General features: G+C 34.9%; 1 protein-coding gene across 4 annotated transcripts in view; it reads right to left on the bottom strand.

Annotated features, from left to right (window-relative positions):
• Window positions 1–24,798, bottom strand: part of NEDD4 (neural precursor cell expressed, developmentally down-regulated 4, E3 ubiquitin protein ligase) — a 47,583-nt gene that overhangs the window by 8,850 nt on the left and 13,935 nt on the right. For 2 of the 4 annotated variants that reach the window (XM_010297106.1, XM_010297103.1), the window contains 14 exons: window positions 15,828–15,878; window positions 12,881–12,942; window positions 10,817–10,919; window positions 9,766–9,935; window positions 9,051–9,168; window positions 8,754–8,921; window positions 6,885–6,950; window positions 6,099–6,218; window positions 5,452–5,658; window positions 4,500–4,577; window positions 4,204–4,258; window positions 4,055–4,113; window positions 3,073–3,138; window positions 598–827 (listed from right to left, as the gene is read on the bottom strand). In XM_010297106.1, coding sequence (XP_010295408.1) covers window positions 598–827; window positions 3,073–3,138; window positions 4,055–4,113; window positions 4,204–4,258; window positions 4,500–4,577; window positions 5,452–5,658; window positions 6,099–6,218; window positions 6,885–6,950; window positions 8,754–8,921; window positions 9,051–9,168; window positions 9,766–9,935; window positions 10,817–10,919; window positions 12,881–12,927 — 1,487 coding nt within the window. In that variant the 5' untranslated portion in view covers window positions 12,928–12,942; window positions 15,828–15,878. Of the gene's footprint in view, window positions 1–597; window positions 828–3,072; window positions 3,139–4,054; window positions 4,114–4,203; window positions 4,259–4,499; window positions 4,578–5,451; window positions 5,659–6,098; window positions 6,219–6,884; window positions 6,951–8,753; window positions 8,922–9,050; window positions 9,169–9,765; window positions 9,936–10,816; window positions 10,920–12,880; window positions 12,943–14,467; window positions 14,488–15,721; window positions 15,756–15,827; window positions 15,879–24,798 lie in introns of all 4 variants that reach the window. The other 2 variants (XM_010297104.1, XM_010297105.1) reach the window with 2 other exon arrangements.

Below are 24,798 nucleotides of genomic sequence, written 5' to 3'. Positions count from 1 at the left end.
GAGAAAGAAAAACAAAATGTTGTACTAATTGGAACAGTCCCACATTTAAAGACCTGAAAGATGTCACTGGTTAAATCGGGTATTACTTTTCACAAAGTTGAAAAAATAATCATATTTGGATTAATAGATCACTAATCTAATATTAAAGAATACTCGATAGAAAATTCTATTAGCATAGAAGAAATAACAGTTTTGAAACACCACAAACTACCTTTCTAAGTTAGAGATATACCAAAGAGAAGAGCCAACTCCTATTAATTTTAAAAGTAGTCAGAATAGCATTCCCCACAGTATTTGCTAAATACTGTCTTTAAGTAGTAGATGGTTGCAAGCATATGCTTGTCTGCGCAAAGATGACATGGATTATGTTAGACTGCTGAAAAAAAGAAAGATACAGATACCGTCTCCACATTATTCTTCTGTCAAACAAAGAACTAGGTGCAGAATATTGTAGTTATTAACAACTAAACCCTTCTACACAGTTTAGGAGGGAGGAAAAAAAATAAATCATAATTCCATTTTTCAAGTGCGTATGAGAAAAACAATTATCTACTTTCCCTAAGTAGTCTTCATGTCTTCCAGACCTGTATTACTTACGTAGCTGAATATTCGAACAATCCATAATAAGGATTAAACATTTCTTTAGAGAGAAGGAAGAACCATTCCCTGGCCACTCCTCCATAATCTAAACCTTTTTCGCCATCAAATTCAATCCAAAGTCTTGCTTTAAGGAAATCTGCTCTCTTTACAGCTATAATTCTTCTATAAGAATCTTCAAGGATTGTTGTGCGATGAATTTTCATTTCAAATCTATTTGGAATATCACTCTAAAAAAAAAAAATGAAAACATGGAATAATAGAACAAAACCCAACATCTTTTAGTCTTGCAGCATATGCAAATTCTGTAAACAAAGAATGTCACAAAAATCCTCTTCCTAAATAATTTGGAAATACAACACAGTATGATTGACAAGAGGTTCTATTTACATACAATTCAACTAGCATGGAGAGTTTCAGACACTATGTTCTATTTCATGCCAAGAAAATAGGGTTAAAGTAAGTTCTTACTGGTAACAGCATATGCTCAGTTGTTCTGCATGCAGCAAGGCACAGAAACTTTTTCAACACTGAAAATTCATCACATTATAAGCTTAATTTAAAAAAAGCATCTCAGTGTTTATAGATAAAATTATTTTGGAACAATTTTACACGACTTATTTCACCTTCTAGTTCGATATTCCAACTGTAAAGCTAGGTGTCTCGTTCTCTTAAGACATGCATGACAAACTAGTATTCCTACAGTATTAAAATAAAAATCAGTCTACTTAAAAATTGAAGTTACAGGATCAAATCACCAGGTTTATAAATAAAAATATCCAAGGGGCTCAGATTCACTGCTGAGCTTTCAGAGTAAGCCCCTAATAAACCAGGAATAAAACTTTGCTGAATCATTAAATCACTACATGAGAACAGAGTGTTTTCTTGATTTCAGACAGTTAATTTCAGCAATTACTTCAGGCAAAATTGAGAAATTCAGTGAAAGTGGGAACAGGAAATTTCAACTCTTGTTGCTCTATGACTAGATTAGGATGATGCAATGGAACTTAATATATTTCAGTTTTCAAAGATCTAGTCACACACCGAGTAGAAATAAAGAATTTTTGAAAGCAGAAATATTTAAGAAGTCAATCTGAAGAGCACATGTTCAGATATGCTTTTTTGTATTTTATTATACTCCTTAAATAATCTATGCTAGGTATCCCAAATAAAAAAAAAAAAAACAAACCAAAAAATAGAATGCTGCATTTAAATGTAATGCCTATTTATATGCAGCAACAGCTTGATCCAAACTACAAACAAAAAATAATTACTTGGAGTGGGGGAGGACATTATTTGTCATTTTCCAAGTTGCAAAACACTGTACAATATTAGATGTCTAATTTACATGGTGGATGAAATATATAGGTCTTTTTCATCATTTCAGAAAGGAGTAAATATCCCTAATTTTTTTTTTTTAAGTATATATTCCTGGTTTTAGTTGCAAATTGACTTTTCAGAAAAAAGTTCAAGCAATAATGAAATCAATTACTAAACCCAAAAACTCAGCTGATTAAAACAGTATTTAATAATTAAATCTCAACATAAATCAATCCATTACCCTAATTGTCATTTAGGTATTTGTGAATGCTTAGAAGGCAATAGTAATGTATGCTTTAAATCTACGTGTATATTTAATTCTTAAATTTCTATGATTATATTGTGTGGCTGAGCTGTCTATTACTTCTCAGATCAGGATGACATTTGAATGAATGCCAAGCTTGTTTGACTAGGAACACAAAAATAAGGTGCATACGTAATTGTGTGCAATTTAAGCGTCAGCTCAAAATGCACAGGTTTCAGAAAGGCTAGAGACAGACATGGCGGGTAAAAGGTGAAGTATGGGTCTAAACTCAAAGGCTATTACTATATATATAAAATATCTCCAAAGAATAACAAATTTGATTGCAAAGACTCATTGTTATCTATATATCCAGATGCTATTTACAGTCTTTTATGCTATGCATTATAAATAAATCTGGCACTGCCACTTCAAACTAGAACTTGCAAATGAGATTCATAAACTCAAGATTTTAAGGCTGTAACATTTTATTAGGTCAGCCTTGGTCAGCCATCTAGCCTGACCAAGATGACAGTACAGATTTCTATCTGAACAGTCTAAAATCTATTCCGAGAACTTCTATTTCCATATTCTGAGTTCCAAAAACTATTATATGCTACATCAGTGATTTCCAAACTTTTCTGTTGCCAGCCTACTTCCAGGTTCACAACTTTACCCTTTTTCTACTTTTTCAATTGGATTACTTGCAGTCTCATCACTGCACAGTGTCACAAATCCTACTGTTAAATACTAATTGTTAGCAACTCTCTGCTTCACAAATGTATTTGTGATGAGACAGTATATCTTCCTTTCATAAGCAGGTTACTAAGATTCAATTTCCTTTCACCGTAACCTAAGCTTTCCTTTATTTAGGGGCATAAGTTTCTTGACCTGGATTCCTACTGATTACTAACCTGTTTCTTCAATTTCTTTCTGAAGAACTCATACTTCCGCTTATAGTCCCTGGAGTAAGGCACAGCCTTTGGGGGGGGGGAAAAAAAAAAGGAAAAAAAAAAGAAAAGAAAGAGTGCTTTAGATACTCTAACAATTAATGTAATATAGACTAAACTATATTTGTGAAACATAGGCAATGTTTTATTATGTATCAGGGGATACATTCAATTTAGAAGTATATGGACAGTTCAAAACATCTGGAACGAGAAGTACTTCTTTGTTCAGATCATTTGTTCTAAGCAGCTTCATAGAATTTATCCTGTACTTTACTATCAGCTGATGTGACTGACTAAGATCATTGACTGGCCCAGATCAAAGTGACCAAAATGCTTTTGGTGACTTAAATAACACATAGTCTTTCCTTGCTGTATCATGAGAGACCTGGCTACAAACACCTCTATTTTCCATGGACAGAGAAGGTTGTTTACATATGTGGGCTATTAATAAACAGATATCAGTTGAACACTAAAACCCATCTATAATTATAACATGTACCGTCTTTGCAATTAGTCCTGGTAATTTTGCACTTCAGATTAAGTATCAAGGCTAGATAATTATTTTTCAGTTGGAAAGTAATTTCATTCCTTTTAAAGCCATTTTCTTTTTTTTTTTTTTTTCTTGCAAATTTACTTCATGAATCAAGACAGTTTTAGTTTGGACATCATGGATTAAAAAAAAATAAAGTTTCTTATGCACTTCAAATCTGCTCCAGTCTGTAAGGAAACTTTCTTACTACTATGGCAACTGATTTTTCTTTATGGCACTTAAAGACTGTTTCCACAGAAAGCTCTCTGAACAGTCTTTAAAAAGAAATAAAAATGCCTTGTTCCAACACCCTGGAAGTTTCATCTCCTAGACTGAGTACCTGGTAAGTGACAAGAGTTCGTCTGGATTCTATTAGCAATATTGAAAAATACATAAAGCTACATAAGAAAAGCTTACTGGTCCAGTTATTGCCACATTCTGCAGTCGAGGATCCTCCCATTGTGTTTTCTTTGTATCTGCAAGAAATTTCTTAATTAGTTCCATTAATTTAGATAATGTTCAGGAAAAAAATTATGAGTAGGGGGAGAATACTACATTGCACATACTGTGGTTTATGAAGAATATTCTTCCATCTGTGTGAGTTCTCTCTTCCCACCCTGGCTGTAAGAAGCAGACACTTTTTATTATAAACTTTTGACCATATAGTTTGCACAGAACTCAACATGCTCTGCAGTTGGGGGCATTCCTCCCCTCCATCTACTCTCAGCACTGGAATTCAAAATAGAGTATTGTTTTGTATGACAAAAGCAGGCTATATTTTCTGACGTGCAACTTTTGATAGTGCTAATCTAAGTATTTAAATTGTTCTACCTGCGAAACAACTACAGAATGATTTACTTACTGGTAATGGGCCCAGGTCTATGGGATCTAGGGAAGTCTTTCTCCTTGGATGAGCAGAAATTTTCAGTCTTGGATCTTCCTTTGAAAACAAAACAAGCAGCATGTTAAAATCCTTTTGTTGTTTTGTTTTGCTTTTAATTTTTTCCTCGTTATTAATGATTGTGTAAAGAACATGCCTAGTACCAACTAGATAATTGTTGCTTATTCTGCAGCCAGGTAGTTGCTTGGGGATTCTCAATTCTCCAGTAGTTTATAATCAACTTCTAATGAGCTCTTACTTGATTACACATATACAAAAAAAATCCCTCAATCAACTCAGTTTTAGTGTAACTGAGTCAAGTTAATCTTTCCATATGATTTCTGTCACATGCTGTGCTTTTTGGGTTTGGTGGTTGGTCTTGGTTGGTTGGTTGGTTGGGTTGTGTTTTTTGGGGGGGATAAGGGGAAGGTGTTTGTGTTAAATGAAGTCCTTCCATAATCCTGAAAAAAGGAATATTCATTTTGAATCAATTTAATGCATTTCCCTGTTTCTCTTTCACCCGACAGCCATACTGACCCATTCCTTAAATGCTTAAGTCCACTTATTAGCACTGCCTAGTGGTGTGCAGTGCCACTCTGCAGAACGGTAGCTGTACAACTCCCTCATCCATATTGTGGCTGCACCTGGCCTGCTTTCTTAAGAACTCATAGATATTTGTGTTGTGCACTGTATCATGTGATAAATTCAAGGCAATGGATTTCCTGTTGAAGGTAAGTTTACAAAACTGATTTCTATTAACAGCACATATAAGCCACCACAGTTTTACAGTTATGACAGAAGTGTCATTTAGCAGTGGCTTTACATCTGCGAAACAGGTTCCTATATACATCAGTATTTTCCTCCTTCCAAGCTAAATTTTCAAGTACCAATAGAGTCTGTAGAATTTCAGTCTACGAGAGCAGTTTTCCATTACCCATGTTGTAGTTTTGGTATTGTGGTCAATAAAGAAAGGTCTCCCATTGGGTGCATGTCGGACTTCCCAGCCTTTAGGGAGAAATCCTTGCTCCGTTTCAGACTGTTGCTGAGAAGACTGTTGTGATGAATCACTTGATGTTGCTTGTGGTTGTCTTCCTATAGAAATACTTTGCACAGCTGACAACTGACCTGTTTCCATAGCGATCTATGGTAAATGACAAAAAAAAAAAAATCAAAGAAAGCCCTGTAGAACAAAATATTTTTTCCATTAACCTGTATTTTTGACTCATGAAAGCAGTTTCATAAAGTGCCTAAGAGTACATAGATTTGTTCAGTCTAATATCAACAACATTGACTAACAATCACTGATAATGCTAGCAAAGTTAAAAAGAAGTCTTTCAGGCTTCTCAACTAGCTATCACTCTCCAGTAGGCTTTCTTGGTACATTATAGTAGAGTGACTTGCCATAAACGTTACCATTCCTAACTCTTGTTGCATTCTCTTCGATGTTTTACGTAGTGCTTTACCAGTTTATGCCTTTCACATGTTCTATTTCAAAGAGGTCTCTAAACTTTACTTCTATTATGTGAGATATTAATAAAAACATTAAATTAATCTTTTAAACAACTAGAAGACAGACAGTACCTGTACAACTGGCTTTATCCAGGTAGTGGTTCTAGAATTGTGATCTATATAATATGACCTCCCTTTTTCATCTTGTCGTTCTTCCCAGCCTGGGGGTAATCCAGATGAAGTAGGCAGTAACTAAATATTAGTGATAACAGAAGAAAAACAATTAAGAAAACTATGAAATTGACTGTGAAAGGCTTTCTCTTTCCTCTGTTAAGTTAAAACAAAACTATAATCCAGAAGATTCATGGTTTTCACAAATTGGATAAAATAGAAAACCTGTGTTTAAGTCCTTACTGTATAGTATGAAGTGACAGATTATTTTTTTTTTTTAATTTTTTTTTTTTTAATTCAAGGTTCCTATCTAAAAGGATTCATTTATATACCTGGTTTAGGCGTGGCTGATCCAACCTAGTACTCCTGGCTACGAGCTAATAGTTTGCAGTGTCGCCATGAAAACATAATGTAAGGATGGTGGTACAGCTTTTAATTATAAAGCAAACAATTTGAAAAACAAAACTCTTCTCTTCATGGGAAGACTACTTCCCTCTGCAGGTTCTACCCATGCACTAAGCTAACGTTAAACCAAAAACACAAAGTTGGAACATGAAAGATTTACAACTGAACTCCAGTCTTGCTAGACTCATAACTGCAATTTTGTCAGGACAGCTGCCAGAAGCAGACGGCCAAATCTCATTTAAAGTGCCAGCATGTAATACATAAAAAAAAGTTTTACAATAAAGAAAACCCTTCAGCTTCTCTGCTACACAAGCCTGTGGGTTTTTTTGGAAAATGACATACCACTGGATGTGCAGGCTGCTCTTCAACTCTGTATGTTTGCAGACTACCTCTTCTACTGGAATGGTTCTTGAAGTAGCAAAGAAGAATGACATATTAGCTATTATTGCAGCCTTAAGGATGGCAGCAAACAGTCAACAATGGTTATCACGCTTCAAATCACTACATTTTTCATCTTGAACAAAGTGTCTTATTTACTTTGAAATGTTGATTTAATGTAGTATTTTCAAAACTCCTGTTTTAACACTGCTAGAAACATTAAGTTCAGAGAGTCTATTATAACCTTAAAACAGAATAATACAGAGGCATCTGAAAGTTCTGAAAACCTTAACAATAGATGTTTTGGCACATAAAAGATAAGAGTTAACTTCAACCAGTCACATTACAATCAAATTTACAGTATAGAACTTAATGCATTATCTTGTCAGTATACTAAAGCCTGTGATATATCAGAGCTAACACAACTTTTCAGAGAATAGATGTAGTTAATAATGACAAGATAGGAGAGTTTGAGAAGAGTAATTCAATCCCTGGACTTCACGTTAGCATCCACCTTTCTGCCTAGAGCCATATTTAGATTCCATCTGCCACAGTGAAGCAACTTTATTTCATCTTGCTCCAGAACTTCCAGATTATTTGAAGGATTTTCCCTATCTATGTACCCTTTAGAATACTTCAAAGAAAAAGCATGATTAAGTTTTTCAACTTGTTTTTTGGGAGGTGATGGAGGTGAAGGGAGGCAAGACTGTCGTTCTAGCTGGCTCTTGCAAGTAATTTGAACATTTGTCTCTTTGCTTAGGCCACCCAAGCAAGCTAAAATAATAGTTTTCTGGCTATCCACAGGATTCTGAATAGCGGAGATCAAGTAAAGTCTTGTTACTCTCACTTTGCTGTTTCCAGCAACACTAGAAATGCCTTTATACAAACTTAGGAAAACACAGTCAATTCCAAATTTACATTTGGAATGGCGTTCTCAGCATCACAAAAGCTAATGATTTTATTTAAATACCAAAATCTTACAGACTAGATGGTCTGGGTTACCTCTATAGGCTTTTCTCAATGGACAGTGGATTTCTCAAGTCACATACCAGGTTACAAGGCTGTTTGTGGAGCTTGGGTTTCATAAGACAGCTGAGCTTATTTAATTGCTTGCCACCACCAAAAAGAAGTCTCTCTCCTGGCTATGTACTCCTTCTGCCTTCCTTTGCCACCACAGCATCTGTCAGACAATGCAGCATGCTGTTTCAACTTGCTAAAACCGCAAAAAAATGGAGTTGGGGAAAAAAGAGAATAGTTTTCTGCTGGGTTAGCAAGCTGAACAGACTCACTGAGAGGTCAGAGAAGTTTCCTAACTGGCGCAAGGGCTGTGGAACTGTATGAGCGAGGCCCCTTTTTCACTGCTAAGGAGTTGCCAGGTTTACTCAGCCCAATCATAAAACTTTATCCCAATATTCACAATGAAAAATGGGTTATCTTAAAGCTTGTCCTTGTTGAAAAAGTAACCAATATAGCACAACTCCCTTAGAAATAAGCTTTCAGCATACAGACAGCTTCCTTCATCTGTAGTTTTCAGTAGCATTCAGTATGACACCAGAAGAGGAGGTAAATTTACAGACTGAAAAATAGCTCACGCAAGTCTGTTTTAATCTCAGGCAGAAATTTATACAAGCAAAGTGGCGAAGAACAAAATATTTTCTTAGATGGGGTTCCATAGTAAAAAGATTACTCTCTTAAATTCTCTGCATTTGAGATTAAATTAAAAATATAATTGTTCATATCAAGTATTTATGGGTCTAATTCTATCAGTATAACATTTTGTGCAAAATATTATAGATATTTCTGTACATCAGAATAACGAGAAAAATAATTTACGGTGTAGGCTGCTGACTGGCCAGTAGCTGAACTTCCAGAGGTAGTAAGTCTGGTGTTCAATTCTTCTGCAAGATGAGTCTGTATATCACAATTACTCTGTGAGAGAGGTATTTGAAGGTTCTGATTGCTATACATTGTCGCCTCGTCTTCAGTTATAATTTCCCAGCTCTTTAAAAATAAAATAAAGAAAAAAAAACATTTTTAAAAAGTAGTTCCAAGTTACAAATAGTTAGGACTAGCTTTTGACTAGATTAAAACATGACTTGCATTTCAGCAACACGAAGAGATCGTTTTTACCTCAGGGGAATCTCTGTTGTCTAGATTTTCTGTATCCTCTGATATCTGTCGCCGATGAGTAAACACATGCTGGGCCTCCAGCTGCACACTACCAATATCTGCAACAGCTACATTGTCCCTGTTGGGGGGAAAGTCAGCATACAGTAGCCACATTTTATCTTTCAACAGTAAGCGAGGCCAACAGCAAAAACAATACAGTCATTTTAGCAGAAGAAAAAGAAGCAGTCACAAGCTATGAAAATTAATGTAAACTATTTAAAAAGAATAAGTATTCATGTCAATGCTTAGTGTAAATTAAACTAAAGAACCAGATAGCATTCCAGGTGTGGGGTTTTTTTTTTTATTCACTTGCTAAGGGGGAAAAAAATCTGAAAAAAAACCATAGTAAATAATTTAATGCAGTCCCTGCTGGGAAGGAGGAACCAGGCTTAGAACTGAGAAATAAATTTCCTTCCATTACTATAGTTATTATCTCTTACAATTGCAACCAGTTTCTTTTTGAATGCATCCTTCCAGAGAACAGGAAGAGTACTGTGCAGTTAAAATGACTACTAGCCAGTGACCATTACACATGGGCTTGGAGGTTAAGCTATGGAGAGCTATCTACTAATTCTCAAGCTGTTCACTTTCTAGTTCTCCTTGCTTTCAACATAACTCGAGTGAACTAGTTACACTAGTTAATATAAGATTTGACTTTCCAGGCCAAAAGACATACTGAGCAGTTGGTCTTTTCCACTGTGTTCTTCTGAATTCATGATTGACATAGTAGGTCCTGCCAAGGATGTCTTGCCTTTCTTCCCAGCCTGAAGGCAGTGGAGGAGATTCCTGCTGCTGCTGTTGTGGCTGGCTAGCAGCATCTGGTTGGTCCAATATAATCCACCCAGGCTAAGAGATATAATTTAACTACCTTTAATGTTACCAGAGTTGAAAAAGTATCTCAATTTATTAAACCACCCCCCTTTTAAGGTACTGTTCCACTACAGCTAACCCAGTAAGACTGGCTGTGGATTTTATTGTGTATATTTCTGAAGAAATAATAGGACAAATTATGCATGCAGAAATCTTATTGTTAACTCAAGTTCCTTAAATATATTAGCATCAAAAGTTGTTTATTTCAGGAAAATAAACAGCATTCATAGAATATATTAAAAAAAGGTAAATAAATTTCATTTCATACATATGCTGCAAATGTACTAGTCAGATGACCATACCATTTTGTAACAGCAAGTTTAATTACAGAAAAGATGGTAATGCTGATTAGAGTTGTTTAAGTCTTGAAAAGAAATCCATTGATCTAAATTGGATGGGCTTACAAAAGATGACAAATGTAAACTAGTTAAGATGAAACTATCCCTAGAAATTGGAGAGAGTTAAAATTCTAAAACCAGCAAGATATCTGTGTCTGGCTGGCTGGGGTCAAACAATGTTAAACAGCAATAAAAATACTGGGCAATATTTCCATTAATTCTAAAACAAGAAAAGTTACATAGACATATGGCAAGGCAGTATCAGAACAAAACCTGATGTATGTCTTCTTTTTTTAGATAAACTGACAAAGCCACTCCTTTAGCTAGAAAAACTGCTCTGCTCCAGAATTTTTATGCAGACTTACAACTTTTACGTAAGATACAAGCAATTGCTCTTAATTGGTTTGTTTCTAAAACACTATTTATAGCATAATGATTCCTAACATTCATTACTGTAACTATCCTTAATAGCTGAGAACATTTGCTAGGTTTTTCAGCAATAAATACATCTTTTCCCACCTCCAATTCTTCAGCCTGTTCTGTGGTTTCTTCTTCAGACCCATTGCTTTTAGGTAAGTAAGTCATTTTTAATCTAAGGTGGCCTTTAACTCTTGATTTATGGCTGCAGAAGATAAAATAAAACGTTCTTATTGTGCACTTGTGAAATTGTTACCTGCAAACAAAATAACTGAAAGAGCACAGCTAAGGGATTATTTTTAAGTTTTTCAACACAAACTTGGCTTTTTGTAGTTTGTATTAATGAAGTTCTATAATGGTATTGAGTTTTTAGACTTCTGAATACACCTTGATATTATGTACCACAACTGGAAACCCTTCTTTCCAACTCATTCTTCTGAAAACTTCACAAGTATCCAATTCATAACAATAAAGAACAAGAAAATAAGAATAATGACAATTTAGTTCATGTAATTATAACTTGACTAAGTGCAGACAATCTATCAAGCATTATTTCAACCCACAGGACTACTTTTTCTAAAACTTTAAGTTACAGCAAGCTCATATACTTCCGCATTTGCCTCTCTATTTAGCATAAAGCATCATTAGAAGCCTGAAAGTAGGCTTTCCCCATATTGATCTCGTTTAGTATTTTCACTTGGTAAAGAAACCTGCCAAATTATCTCATGTTTGACTATTGGAATAAAAAAAAGAAAATAAAAGTCCTGAAAATGTCACTAGTGGGTCAACTGAATACCTGCACATCATCTTATTAATATAAAGGTAAAAGAACAAAACCCCATGTCACTAAAGGTCTAATGCCTTTTTTTTTTTGCCATGCAGAAAAAGTGAATTAATTTTCTGACATCCAGCAAAAACATTTCACATTGGATTATAAACATGTTCACTCAGGTCGTATTTTTGGTTTCAGAAAAGCCCACATACCTTTGCGAGAGGAAGTAACCTACTATCTTACTTTCCAACATGATAGTTAAAGTAATTCATTTCAGAGTATTAACATATTAATAATTGTTATTCAGCTTGAGGTATTGGGAAGGTAGTAACCATATTATTAATATTCCTGTCTAAATAAATGCAAATATGAGCAAAATTGAAGAACCGGCATTAACAGTACTAAAGCATCAAAAAAGTTACAATAAGGCAGAAAAGTGCCTGAACATGTGGCAGTATCTCCTACTACAAAGCACTGCCAAATTCATGTGGTAGTCACTACCAGAAGAGGTCAGATCCTTGATTAACATACAACAATTGAAGTTAATTTATATAGAGACAATAAATACTGTTCTTCACTCATTTATAGGATAGGAAATGTTAAATTCAGAAAAATAGGAGATCAAAATGAAACCTGACAGTCACTAACTGTTAAAACCAATCTGCTAAAAATAAAGATGTGTAAAATACATTAAAAGTATTTCTGCTACCAACATGGCTGAGAAAGATCTACAGATCCCACATGTTCTGATGTTATTTCTAAATTGGAACCTATTATTTGAAAAATGTTGAAATGCATTTTATGTACTTTATTTCGAATAAAAGTTGCTAAAAACTGCTCAGATTTAGGTTAAGCAACTACATGTTAAAACCAAACATGAAACACATTAACAATAATATCAGCATCGAAGTGTTACCCACCATTTAAACATTCCTTGTTTTTTTTAACACAGGCCTTCCTAAACGCTAAGCAGCTTTTCAGTTTAAGTTTTGTATGTTTATAATTAAGGTCACATGAAACTACTTACATGAAACAGGCAAACAAGAGAGACAGGAAGGCAGGAAACAATTTCAAGTTGAAAAGTGATAAACGAGTTAAGGCATAACATTGGTCACAGATTTCACTGTTCAGTAGAACAGTGAATTGTTCAGATGAAGTTATAATGTGAATTATATAATGGCCTAAATTAAAATGGTTTATTCTTACCAAATAATCTGTAAGTATTTAAACAAACGTTGACTTTTTAGTAGAACCACAAATGTCTTACTCCATTGATACTCAAATTTCTTTTATGAAAACATAAAAATTTAGATCGTATTTACAAATGTACAAGTAATTACATAACAGCATTGTTTAGATATGAAAGTTAGAATTTTTATGTGGTAGTTACTAACCTTCTTGGATGAAGAACAAAATCCTTAAATGTATATGGTCTCTCCATACTTGGATTTTCTGTCTGGAATAAGACAAGTTTTTTCAAGAAAAATCTGATCAAACACTTGAAGAAAATTATCAGAAATCTACAATGAGTTTCTTTATAGGCCATGTAATGTTTTAAAATTTAAATGACAGGTTTAAGTACAGTAATAGTAATACCAGATTTAATTTTAGTAATAAGATTAATTCCCTGGTTCAAAAAAAAAAAACCCCTTTCAGTGTATACATATATATCAGTTTCCAAAGCACAGGAAAAATCACACACCAAACTGTTTAGCGTGAAATCAAGAAACAGATTCTCAATTTTTACATTTATAAGATCTACCATAACTCTTTTCCTCCCTCAGTTTTTTGGTTGTGGGTTTTTTAGGCTTTTTTTGTGTGGTGTTTGGTTTGTGTTTTTTGTTTTTTGGTTTTTTTTTTACACAACATACATAAAAAGCCATTTCTAGCTTTAGGACTTGGGGATAAAAAGTAGTCACAGAAGAATCCATTCTGAGAACATCTCTGTTTCGATTCACAGAAGTGAAGTTGCTCAACAGAAAGAAGCAGAGGTAAACAGACATCACTTTATAAATATATAACCCTGGTACAGGTAGAGAAATATGGGAGATGGGATGTATGAGGGATCATTACAGAAAATGAAGATATTTATTTTTCTGCTTAACAAATATTTACAATCCACCTAAAGTTCTGCAACTCTTACAAAAATGTTTGATTTTTACAATACCATATGTTCACGAACATTTGTAAATCTCTGAACCCTTTTTTCCCCCCCTTTTTCAGCTGTTTGTAAATTCTGGAGAGTAACTCTAGGCTCTCACTAATCAATACATTTTAACAGTTTCAAGAAGTACTGTATAATATGAGGAAAAACTCGCAATTGTTATATTTGTAGGTCTTTTAATTAAGGACAATGGTACATGATGCAATCCTCAAAGGTTGAGCTAATTCCATAATAGTATTTTCAAAAAATATCTAATGTGTGTCATCATTTGATTGGAAAGAAACAAAAAACAAATCCAGAATCTAAAGGTTAGTAAGTTAGAGACTTGAGAATTTTATTCTTAACTGTTGACCTTTGTTATGAAAAAGTCATAAAATTAAGCTGACTAAATTGTACTATAGTAACTTTTACACCAAATCTCAGTAAGAAAAATATTCTCGTATATTTCAGACATTTCAGTGTAAGCTCTTATTCATACAATTTAGAAATTCTACACTCAAGTTGAAGTGTTCCATCTTCACTGAATTAAAATGCAGATCTTCAATCCTGTAATGATACATGTGTTACACTGACGTTATCTGCAAGATCAGGTTCTATACCTATAAAAGGAATTGTCTCATAACTAAGATAAATACTTCTTTGAAATTAAAACAGAATTAAGCTTTTGTTTTGGTTTTGTGTTTTTGGGGGGGGTCGTCCCCCCCCCCAACATTACATTATTTCTACCAACACACACGCTAAGACACTGTGAAAATACATCACAGATGAGAGAAAAAGATTACCTTCTTAATCTAAGTTTTATAATTATTTTTCTGACTTTCCAAAAACAAGAGTTGCCTTAGATTCAATGCTAGATTACACTTGGATTAATACATTTTGGTTTTGGACAGAGCAAATTCATATCTGCCAACTATCTTACCCTTCAGATGATTTGCCTTTTTTACATGTCCCTGATTACTAGCTCATTTTAGTTACAAAGAGTTTGCATTTGCATAGTATCAAGCAAAACGAAATCTGCATGTAATAAAGAATTTATAATAATAATATAGAATAAAGAATTTATAAACTGATTTTATTTATCCAAGATATATTTACTTATGTAAATGAAAGCCTTTCAAAAAAATCCACCTATATTTGGGGCAAGACCAAGTGATTACGAACAAGGAGCCAGGAAAACAGAAACAAAGAGGAGGCAGAGAAAAGTCAGCGTTTCAGGAAGGTTAAGAAAATAGCCATGAAAATACTCAAGTGAGGCTCTGTAAATTAGTTCATGCTAACAAAAAAAAAAAAAAAAAAAGAAGAAGAAAGGAAATGCACCAATATCTCCAAAGACTCCAGATACTGCTGTCCAGTTTATTAGTGGGAAGTGAAAACACAGTCAGTCTTCTCCAGAGGAACATTACAGCCAGTCTTTCCAACCCAGCTGACCGAGGGACAGGGGTTAGTGTGATCTCACATCCCTGTTACAGTGGGAAAGAGGACATATCTGTAACTACTCCTCACATAGTCCTTACCAGAATGAAAGAACAACTGTTCTTGGAAAGGTTTTGCCATGGTTGTCATCCTGTCTTTAAAATAGTTGCTGATAAACCTGTTAGTATTTGCTAATGTTTTGAGACCTCAGAAGAAAATGAAATGGCTTACTTATTTCAATGTTCTTGATGAGCTTTTTTAAAACTAACAATGTGCTTTGCAAAAGGACTACAAAACAAAAACTAAAAACTAAAAAGGACAAAGCAACACTAGCTCTGTTTCCACACTTACCCTCTTCTGTATCTGCTTATGGCTATAAGCAATAGTAACTGTAAGTTTGTAGACTTTAAAGAAAATATTTTAAGAAGTATTACAATAATTACAATCCCTTTTTGTCTTTGAGACTGTTTCAAACCTTGAATTTTTGTTCTTGAAAAAGCTAAAAGCACTCCTAACCCTCACAGCAGCAGAAACCAATATCTAAACACGAGGTAACCTACTTTTTTTTTAATAAATATCAGAACTAAAAAAAAAACTCCTAACAAATCTACAAAAGAAAACAAAACAAAAAAAACACAGAGCAGAGGAATTCAATCACTTGTATTATCAGTACAGTTAACTTCCTTAGATAACTAATACAGTTGCATACAGAACCATTTTTCCCTTTCACAGTCTTAAAACAAAAGCAAACAAAAAATACAAACCGGTAACTGATAAAGAGGGATATCCACTTGCCCAAGAAAATCATCTCGAGTCTACAGAAAATAAAAACAAACAGAAAAGACAGAAAGTTTAAAGTTGCAAAGTGTTTTAAAAACATTGTTCCAAAATCCAGATAGCATAGTAATGCTTTCTAAAAATCTGAAGACACTTTTAAATTATAGACAATAAAACTTGTTCTGTATAGAACAAGTTCTGATCGATCCAACACTCAGAGCCTGGGACAGTTCTGTCTTCCTCAAAATAAATGACGTTTGAGGGAGCTGGGCATGGAGATTTAGATTGTTTTTTAAATCATATAAACTAATGCTAACAAACAGGAGAGAGTTGTCCAGCATCAGGACTGAGATTGTTAGCATCTCCAGTAGAAAGATAGTCTTAAAGGCAAAGAATAAAGACACTTTTTCCCTTAGTTGTTGCATTAAAATAACCACCTTGGTATCTGCTTAAGCAACTAAACATTTATCACAGATTAACACAGAACTGAAGACCTTCCTCATAGGAGCACCTGACAATTTCTATAAGCTTAGGCAGCTGTTTACAACAGGCATTTTTTTCTTTTCAAAATAATACAGCTACTATCAAAAATAAGATGAAGTAAAAATAAGTTTCATCTGTGATAAGTGCTTTGGAAGTTCCAGCAATTCCAGTGGTCTGAAGCCTGGCAGCAGGAACTTCAAATTTGGCATCTCTCCTACACCCTGCCCAACATTCCTGTTAACATCTGAAAATGTGCTAAAATTCATTCTGTCTATGAAAAATACCATTTGCCTACACATGTTGCGGAGTTTAGTTTTAACAACTTAAATCTGAAAGATTCTGTCCTGACTTGGATGTCTTGACTGTCCAACTATGGCCAGACTATGAATGCAGCAAGTTTGCAGCTGGATTCCCTCCAGCCTATGCTGTACCAGGGGAGGGACTGTCAGTACATGGTATCATTGTACAGTTTACTTTTGACCATTGATTTTTGCCTGCCAAAGAAATTAAGATTTGAGTAGTTTACATAGGTAATTTCAATATTTGCCAATAGTAACCACCACCAAAGTACCTGACTTCTTACTGGATTACTGTGATTTGAAAGCCTTTGCTTTCCCCAAAAAAAGCAGGAAAATGCATTATGTGGGTCATTTAACATGAAGACATATCACTGCCTGTGTGCTAAAATCAAGAGGGCATGAAATTTTTTTAAAAGGTACATATAAGCCTATGGCATTTTTCAAATAGCTACTTTATAACAAGACTATGCATAGACAGTAAGGAACTGTGAAAGTCTTCAACAGTGCAGCCTCTACAGCTTCTAGATTTCTAGTCTTCCTGAGTTTTCCAGCTAATGGAAGATTTTGTGCCTATTCTTTCCTAAATCTGTTGGTATACCACAAGCTTTTATTGAAATTCATCACCCAAGGATTTTGACGTCCTTCTTCCACAAAACTATGAGGCTCTGCATCATGCTGACATCTATTCCCTTCACCTCAGGGCAAAGCCACATGCTTCACCTTTCTTCTAGCATGACTATATTTTTAATTTTCCATGCCAATGTTTTACACTGTTAAAACTCCAGTCCAATTCTACTCAGGTTTTTGTTCCATCAACAGCATTCTCCATTCAAACAGTTCTGACATTAAAGGCTACAGGTATTTTTTAAATCAGTTCTTTCTTCCTTAATAATTATGGTACCTTTTTTCTTCAGCTCCATTGTCCTAAGTTTGTCCATTTCATCCTTAAATCATATATTTATATAAGCTCTAATTTTTGCACCTCTGAAAAGCACAACTAGACTGCAGAGCTTGTGACAGACGATAACATGCTAGAAACCTAGAGATACAAAACTTCACATTTAATTCGTAGTGTGTATGTCTTCTATTCAGATTTGAAAGGGGGCAGGAGGTGGAAAGAAAAACAAAACACCCAGCTTTTTAGTTCACAAACTCATTTAAGATAGAAAGCTACAATAGGTTTTCATACCTGAAGAGTGTTGAAGCTTCCCTGAACTACTGAGGGAAAACTTTCCGTATTATTATAGACCACAAGCTTCTGGAAAAACATAGCTATCATTTTTGCCTATGAGGTTTTTTTAAAATGGTACGGCACATACCTTAGACATGTTAAAAGGCTTAGTATTTGTAAAGTTCTTGGCAATCTTCTAGTGGAACATGCCTTTCAAATAAATTACTGGAATGTAGGACAAAAGTCTGCTGTATTTTAGAAAACCTCAGTACATTGTGTTTGTTACCAGCATTATTTTAGTACGGGCTCCTGTTATTCACTTCATTATTTTGCTGTCCCTCCTGCTATATTTAGCAGAGCTAGCCTGGATAACCAACCTTTAACAGTACTTTCTCCTCCAGCCAGAGAGTAAAATCCTCCAGTGGAGATTTCTGTTGACCTCCAAACAACTAATACATAGATTATGCTCTTTAGCAATGTGCCTCACTATGACAAGCTGACTAACTGCCTTCAAAGAAGTGCCAAAGAAGCTTTGAAACAGACATCGCACACATTAACAATTAAATGTCAATGGAGTTGAAACTGCTTGCATCTCCATTTCATGAGAGCAGGCATCCCAGTTTTTTTAAGACAGACAAGTGGGTCAGTTGTTCTTGTCAACTTCTTATTTCTTAACAGCCAGAGAACTCAAACTTTCTGCTTGCCAAACCATAAGTGCATAAACGTCAATTAATGATATAGGACACTAACAAAGAGGCCTTTTATTTTAGTGATTCATTGGCTTAGTCTATAGAAAGTTATTAAAAACATGTGAGGACAGACAGATGGTGTATACAATACATGTAAAGAACTCCAGTGCAATGCCAAAGTGAGTGCTCAAAGAGGAAAAGCACCAGAAGAAAGTAATTCAGTCCTTTTCTGGATTTTAATTTTAATTAAATTAAATCTAATTTTAAATTATTTAATTTTAAATCTAATTTTAAAAAATCTAATTTTAATCTATTTTATGAATATATATTTAATAAGCCTTAACAGTTAAGATTTTGGATTTTTTTTGTCTGCAATTCCCATCAGAAATTGGGTAGAAGTAGATTTTAAACAGACACGCTTATCTGAGTCAGACACTTAAGAGCAGTACTGAGAACATTACCTGTAATTTGTCAGGTTTGAAGACAGTTAACTGAATTTAATACCTTTCTTAATTGCTGGATTCACCACAGTGCCTTTTGAAACAGCTCTTGTGTAAGACCAGGGTGTTGAAATAACAGTTATTTTCCCTACCAACTTTGTTGACTAATTTTTGTTGGTGTTAGGTGCATGAATTAGAACCTAAGTATATTCCCAGTCTTTTTCTGACTAAACAGACAGCTAGTTGTGCTTAAGTCAGTTTTCGCACCGAAATCTACAGCTGTACAGAAAAATGAGAAAGCATACAGCTTTTATTGGAGGGAATATAAAGTATCAATTCAAATTGAAAAAACAAACAGTGATCCGACTATCGTTGCTTAAGAAAACATGAGCTCAATAGATCCCTTATAAAACCAACATTCTTTTTGCTTAAACACCCAAATATCAACATTAGTTACAAGCTTGATGAGAATGAAAAACAACTTTCCTAAGCTACACTAGCAACTTGAAGTATTTTTCTTTTCATGCTGCACTGAGTATATTATTTGGCTCTCTTGAACTCTAAATCGAGAAGAGTGAGCTTTTTTCCTTGCATAAAATACTGCCAGCATATGCTATTCATCATTGGAAAATAACAGTTTCAAAAAAAATCAAAATTCAATTATGTTAAGATCTTACCAAATTCATGGATTCTAACAGTAATGTTTTCTCTATTTTGCAAAGCAATAAATACTTTGTTGCATGGAATTCATGAAAGTCCCAGTCTCCTCTATTTTTAAGGGGTGGAGGTAGATGGTGAGACTTTTTTTAATGATATGTAGGCCTTCCTTTTTAGTTGGCATCTATGATCAACTATCTATGATACTGAGATATAAGAACCTATCAGCATTTTCAAATTAGAGAAAGTACATACTGTTATATCAATGGTTATTAAGCAACATATGTTTCTGCAGGACCTTCAGCCCTGCTGGCTGCTTCAACAGCAAGGTGCCAGCATAACATGCCTCAGCAGTTTTACCATCTGCTTAACAGGCAGCATTTAGAAATGACACTGAAGTTATTTTCACTAATTCTGCCTCACTTCCAGAGATATTTTCAAAGAATTTCTTCTCTAAAAAGACCAAAGCAAAAGTGTCATCTGTTTCTCCATTTATAGCTTACACTTTCTATATAGAACCAATATCTTATAGATAGCTTCCTTAAAAGTTCATATTTAGTCTACAGTAATTTTATAACAACATTCATATATTACTCCACTCTGTTTGCTACTTTGAGAACTTGTGCTTACAAGTTCATTAACAGTTTAAGATAGGTTTGGGGCTTTTTTTGCATGCATTTTCACATAGGTCACAGGAAGACAGGAAAGCATCTAATATAATAGAAGCATATTTAGGCACAGCGTAAATAGATCACAAGTCAAAAGTTAGTAACATGTATGGTTTATTCATCATAAATTTGAGTTCCTTTGGTTTTACGGACAGATGTGCCAAATAAGTTACCATATAAAAAGCAGGAATATCACATTTTATGAACAGTCAAGAGCCAATCCAGATTTGGCCTCCTACATTAAACCAGCCAACACTCAAAAAAAAAAAATTTAGAAAACAGTACCAAATATTTAATTAGGTACTATTTCAACAAGCCATTCCTGACATAAAGTCAGTTAACTTCATAGTAGTATAAAAACATAAAACTTTTGCGTCTATTTGTGGAAGCTTTTATGCCAAATCTTAAGACTTCACATAAAGTTTGATAAACAAACTCTTACAGTAACAATTCCAGGTGCGCTTTTACCCTCACCTATTAACACTATAAAGCTTAAAACACTCAAAAAATGTAAAATCCTATCAAATGTTAAACTGCATGTGTAATTTGCTCCCCAAAAACAGCAACAGATAAACGAGGTCTGGCAGATGTTAACCACACTGATTAATTAATACACTCAACTAAAGGACTCAATAATCAAAATACACAATCAACTTTCTTATTCACAGCAAGGAAGAACAAATAGAATTAAAAAAGAAGACAGACAATTTGCCTCCAAAAGGCAGATAGGCAGTTGGAACATCCCTGCATCAGGGTCTCACTCCCGGGAAGTTTATTAGGTCCAGCACAGTGCTACACAGACACACAACATCAGGTTGAGCCTGGAAGCTGCTTTTTCCATCCCTAAATATAATCCTGAACAGTCAGCCCAGGCTGTACAAGTATCTGACCCCTTCTAAGAAATTTCTGTGAATATGGACCGACAGCAAGGCTGGATACAGGCCAAAAGGCCTCATCCTACTCCAAAGTTAGTCCAGCATTTTTGAAAGCATTCATAAGTCTACTGTTCTTAGCTACTGTCGATCCAAATTCAACATCAACACTAACTCAGGAATTCCCAGCGCCTTTGCACCAGCACACAGCTAGCTGCCACTGCCAGCCACGCTGCAGTTTTCCATGCTCTTCTGCGCTCCACCTTAGTCTTCAGCCACTGCTGATGTAAACAGGAGTCCCAAGCCCTACCTATTGACCTCTCCCAGATCCAAGCTTAAACGTACTGCTGCCAATCCTAAATGTAGCCACAGATGACCTCACTACAGCAGAACTTACTGGTATTGTTCATAGTAAATTCTGGAAACCTTTTTCTTCAAAAGCCCTTGTGCTTTCACATTACTGAGCAATGCCTTCTGCCTTAGGCTAGGAAAATTACAGATTGCCAGAGAAATCATCTAGGTCTAAAAGAATCCAGTTCTATGTTCCTTCCCACATTCCTCTTACTGAGTAGCTAGAGTGTCCCATTTGCATTTTAATACGCCCTAACTTCAATGACTCCAATAAAAGTTTGTATGTAATTTCAGCCAGGAACTTGCTGATGTCCTTCTTAAACTCTGTCTGCTTATGTTCCAGTTGATACAGCTGAAAGCGGCCCGAGGTCTCAAACAGTAATTGCATCTATCTGTAGACTTTTCAGTTTACCGTAAACTGCCACAATGGAAAAAAAAGAGTGATGTACTCTCTTGAAACAGAGATTATTACAGATCCATAAACTAACACTGAAATGAGCTACAAACATTTTTCTGGCTGCATTCCCAAATCAGCATGTTCTGTTTGTCACAGGGAGAGAAGAAGAAAGTTTACTTGAAACAGCGACACTTAAGAGAAATGCAGGGCAGTCCCCTTCAGACAAAGGTGAAAGTCAGTCGTAAGCAAATGACTTGCCTGAAAAGGCCAGTCAGTTTTGTTTGCTTGCTCAATCTGTGAAATTCATCCACCTCTGGAAGACAAGAAAACACAGGAGAAAAAAAAACCCAACACTGGAACACAGGAGAACACAGCCCAGGGTGAGGGGAGAACTTGAAAGAGCATTTCTATTCCATTTTCATTTCATCCCAGACAGGTGCAAGGGCTGAGAACGCACCAAAGAGTCTAGCAGGCAGATTAATGCTCTGCATAGCCTTGCATCCTTTCCCTGGTAATGGCCAAGAGCAGATGCTTAAGGGAATAATAAAAGCAGCAGTTAAGAATAGTACTTCCTCTGATATATCCCCCAGTTTCCAATGAAAAAGAGGTCATGGACTTTTTGATCCTTACGTTAAAATACACGTACAGAATGTAGTACTCTTTGATAGACCTTTCTTCAACTCATCTAACCTCTTCTTGAAATCTATTTCTACTTTCGGTATGCAGAACATCTTGCAACAGTGAGCTCACCAACACATAAGAGAACATGTTTATTTTATAAGAGTGGATTCTCTGTTAAATTCACCTCCCCTGAACTATAGTTTTATAAAACTCCCTTTATACCACTTTTTTTGTTTTTTTTCCCAAAGCTGAAAAGCCCTTCGTCTACTTAGTGTCTCCTCACATAAAACTCATCCCAATCTTGTGATCCTTCTTGGTAATTCTCCAGTTCTTTTTGAAAAAAGATGTCCAGAAATACGCATGCCATACACATATGTGGATTTGTACAACTCCATAATGGTGTTTTTTATTTTGTTAGTTTATTCCTTTCCTAATAAATCCTAACCTTCTATTTGCCTTTCAACTGTCAACAAGATTTGAGCCAACATTTTCAGCAAGTCACTCACCAAGACATAAACTATTTCCTGACCAGTATGGGAGACCATTACCAGACATGCATCATTAGCATTTCCCTCTGTGTGCAGCACTTGGCATTTATCAACACTAATTTTCAAATTGTCCATTCTACTGTCTAGTCACTCACTACCATGAGATTTTTCTGCAACTTCAGAAGTGACAATTTAATTCTCACTTTTGTTTCTTATCTTTTAATGAGTCGTCATCAGTGAGGAAGCTTTTTTCTACACTCATGTCTTGAGAGCATTTTTCAGAACTTCGGCAAAGGGTTCTTGTCAAATATCGTGAAAAGCAAAGTGTCCTGCATTAAACAGCTTGCCCATCTTCGCATGTCATTGCTTAGTTTGATTTGTAAGACAAAAATCCCTTTTATGAAAGCAGTGCTCAGCCCCTCTCTTTGAAAACACAAAATGTGTGTTATATGTCACTAACTCTATCCCATGTATTCCTTCTTCGAGACCAGCCTGTGGCAGTAGCCTGTAGGGCCCCTTTTGGTAATTTTAAAATATTGGTCTACTACTTACCATCTTCTTTAAGTAAGGCTATCTAATAGATTAAAAGATTATTTGTTACAGTTAGTATTTTAACAATTTTATAGCTGAGCTTCTTGACAATTCTTGTGAGAATACCTGCAGGTACTATTAGTTTTGATAAGGGCTTCTGTCTCATGCTATAATGTTTACAAAAACTATGATTTTTACGTCACCATAACATTTTTCAGTAAATGTTTTTATTTAACCCAAAGTGTTGATCTAGATTTCTCACAGAAAGCAAAAAGGATATACCATTCCAAAAAAAAAAAAAAAACCCAACACAAAACCACACAAAACTTACAGCAATGATTTTAGTCTCATACCTGAAAGCCTCCAAGTTATTTGGCTAGTCAGGAATAAAGGGAAGAAGGTCACTATCTTGCCTTGGGAACAAATTTTACTTTAACACATTCTTAAATGTAAACTAAGCCTTAAGAGGCAGAATAACTATAGCTTGTGGCTATATCAAAGGAGTCATATCATCAACACTTCCTGCTCTCTCATGGTAGATTAAAAAGACATGTATCAACCTGAAGGCTGGATAATTAAATATTTATATAAGCTGTTTCAGGAGCTCTGCTCTGCATGGTCTTGCAGTTTTAGTTTCTCCTTCTGTTGGCATGAGAAACCTACCCAAACTCAGTTCAGCTGCAGACTATAAACAGAATGAGGTTAATCATAATTTGTGCAGAGCACAATCAAGTAAAACTCCTCCTTAATATGTATGTGTAGTGTTTGCTGGTGACTACAAAGTGCTACAGCTTTGATATACAAGGTTATTCAAATATTCTGCTACAGCCCAGACACCATTCCTTACATCATGATCATATTCTTAAAGTTACAAATGGTTCACTGTTGCCAAATACAACTTGCAAGAACTGACAGAAAAATTTTAAGGATGGAGCTGATACCAAATAATATTAGTTGATCGCTTCCTTTGCTAATGCTTCCATGTAGCAACCATTCACAGCTAGTCTTGGCTGTAATGCTTATCACATCCTTTGTGTGCAATCTTTTTTTTTCCCCCTGATGAAGATTGCTAATCAAAAGCTAAGGCATGGTGGAGAAGAAGCTGTAACAAAACCCTGTATTTAAACAAGATGGAAAATAGAAGAAATCAGTACAAATTATCAAAGCACTACAGGTCATTGTTATATAAACGATTAAAGTAGGAGATCACCTACAACTAATTATAAATGGTTAATTATTGCGATTAACAGACAGTTTACACTGTCTTCCCTTTAATGCTTTGATGCATACT

This window comes from Phaethon lepturus, unplaced genomic scaffold (assembly GCF_000687285.1).
Source record: "Phaethon lepturus isolate BGI_N335 unplaced genomic scaffold, ASM68728v1 scaffold2841, whole genome shotgun sequence".
Taxonomy (NCBI): domain Eukaryota; kingdom Metazoa; phylum Chordata; class Aves; order Phaethontiformes; family Phaethontidae; genus Phaethon; species Phaethon lepturus.
This window is presented reverse-complemented; position numbering and strand designations above follow the sequence as displayed.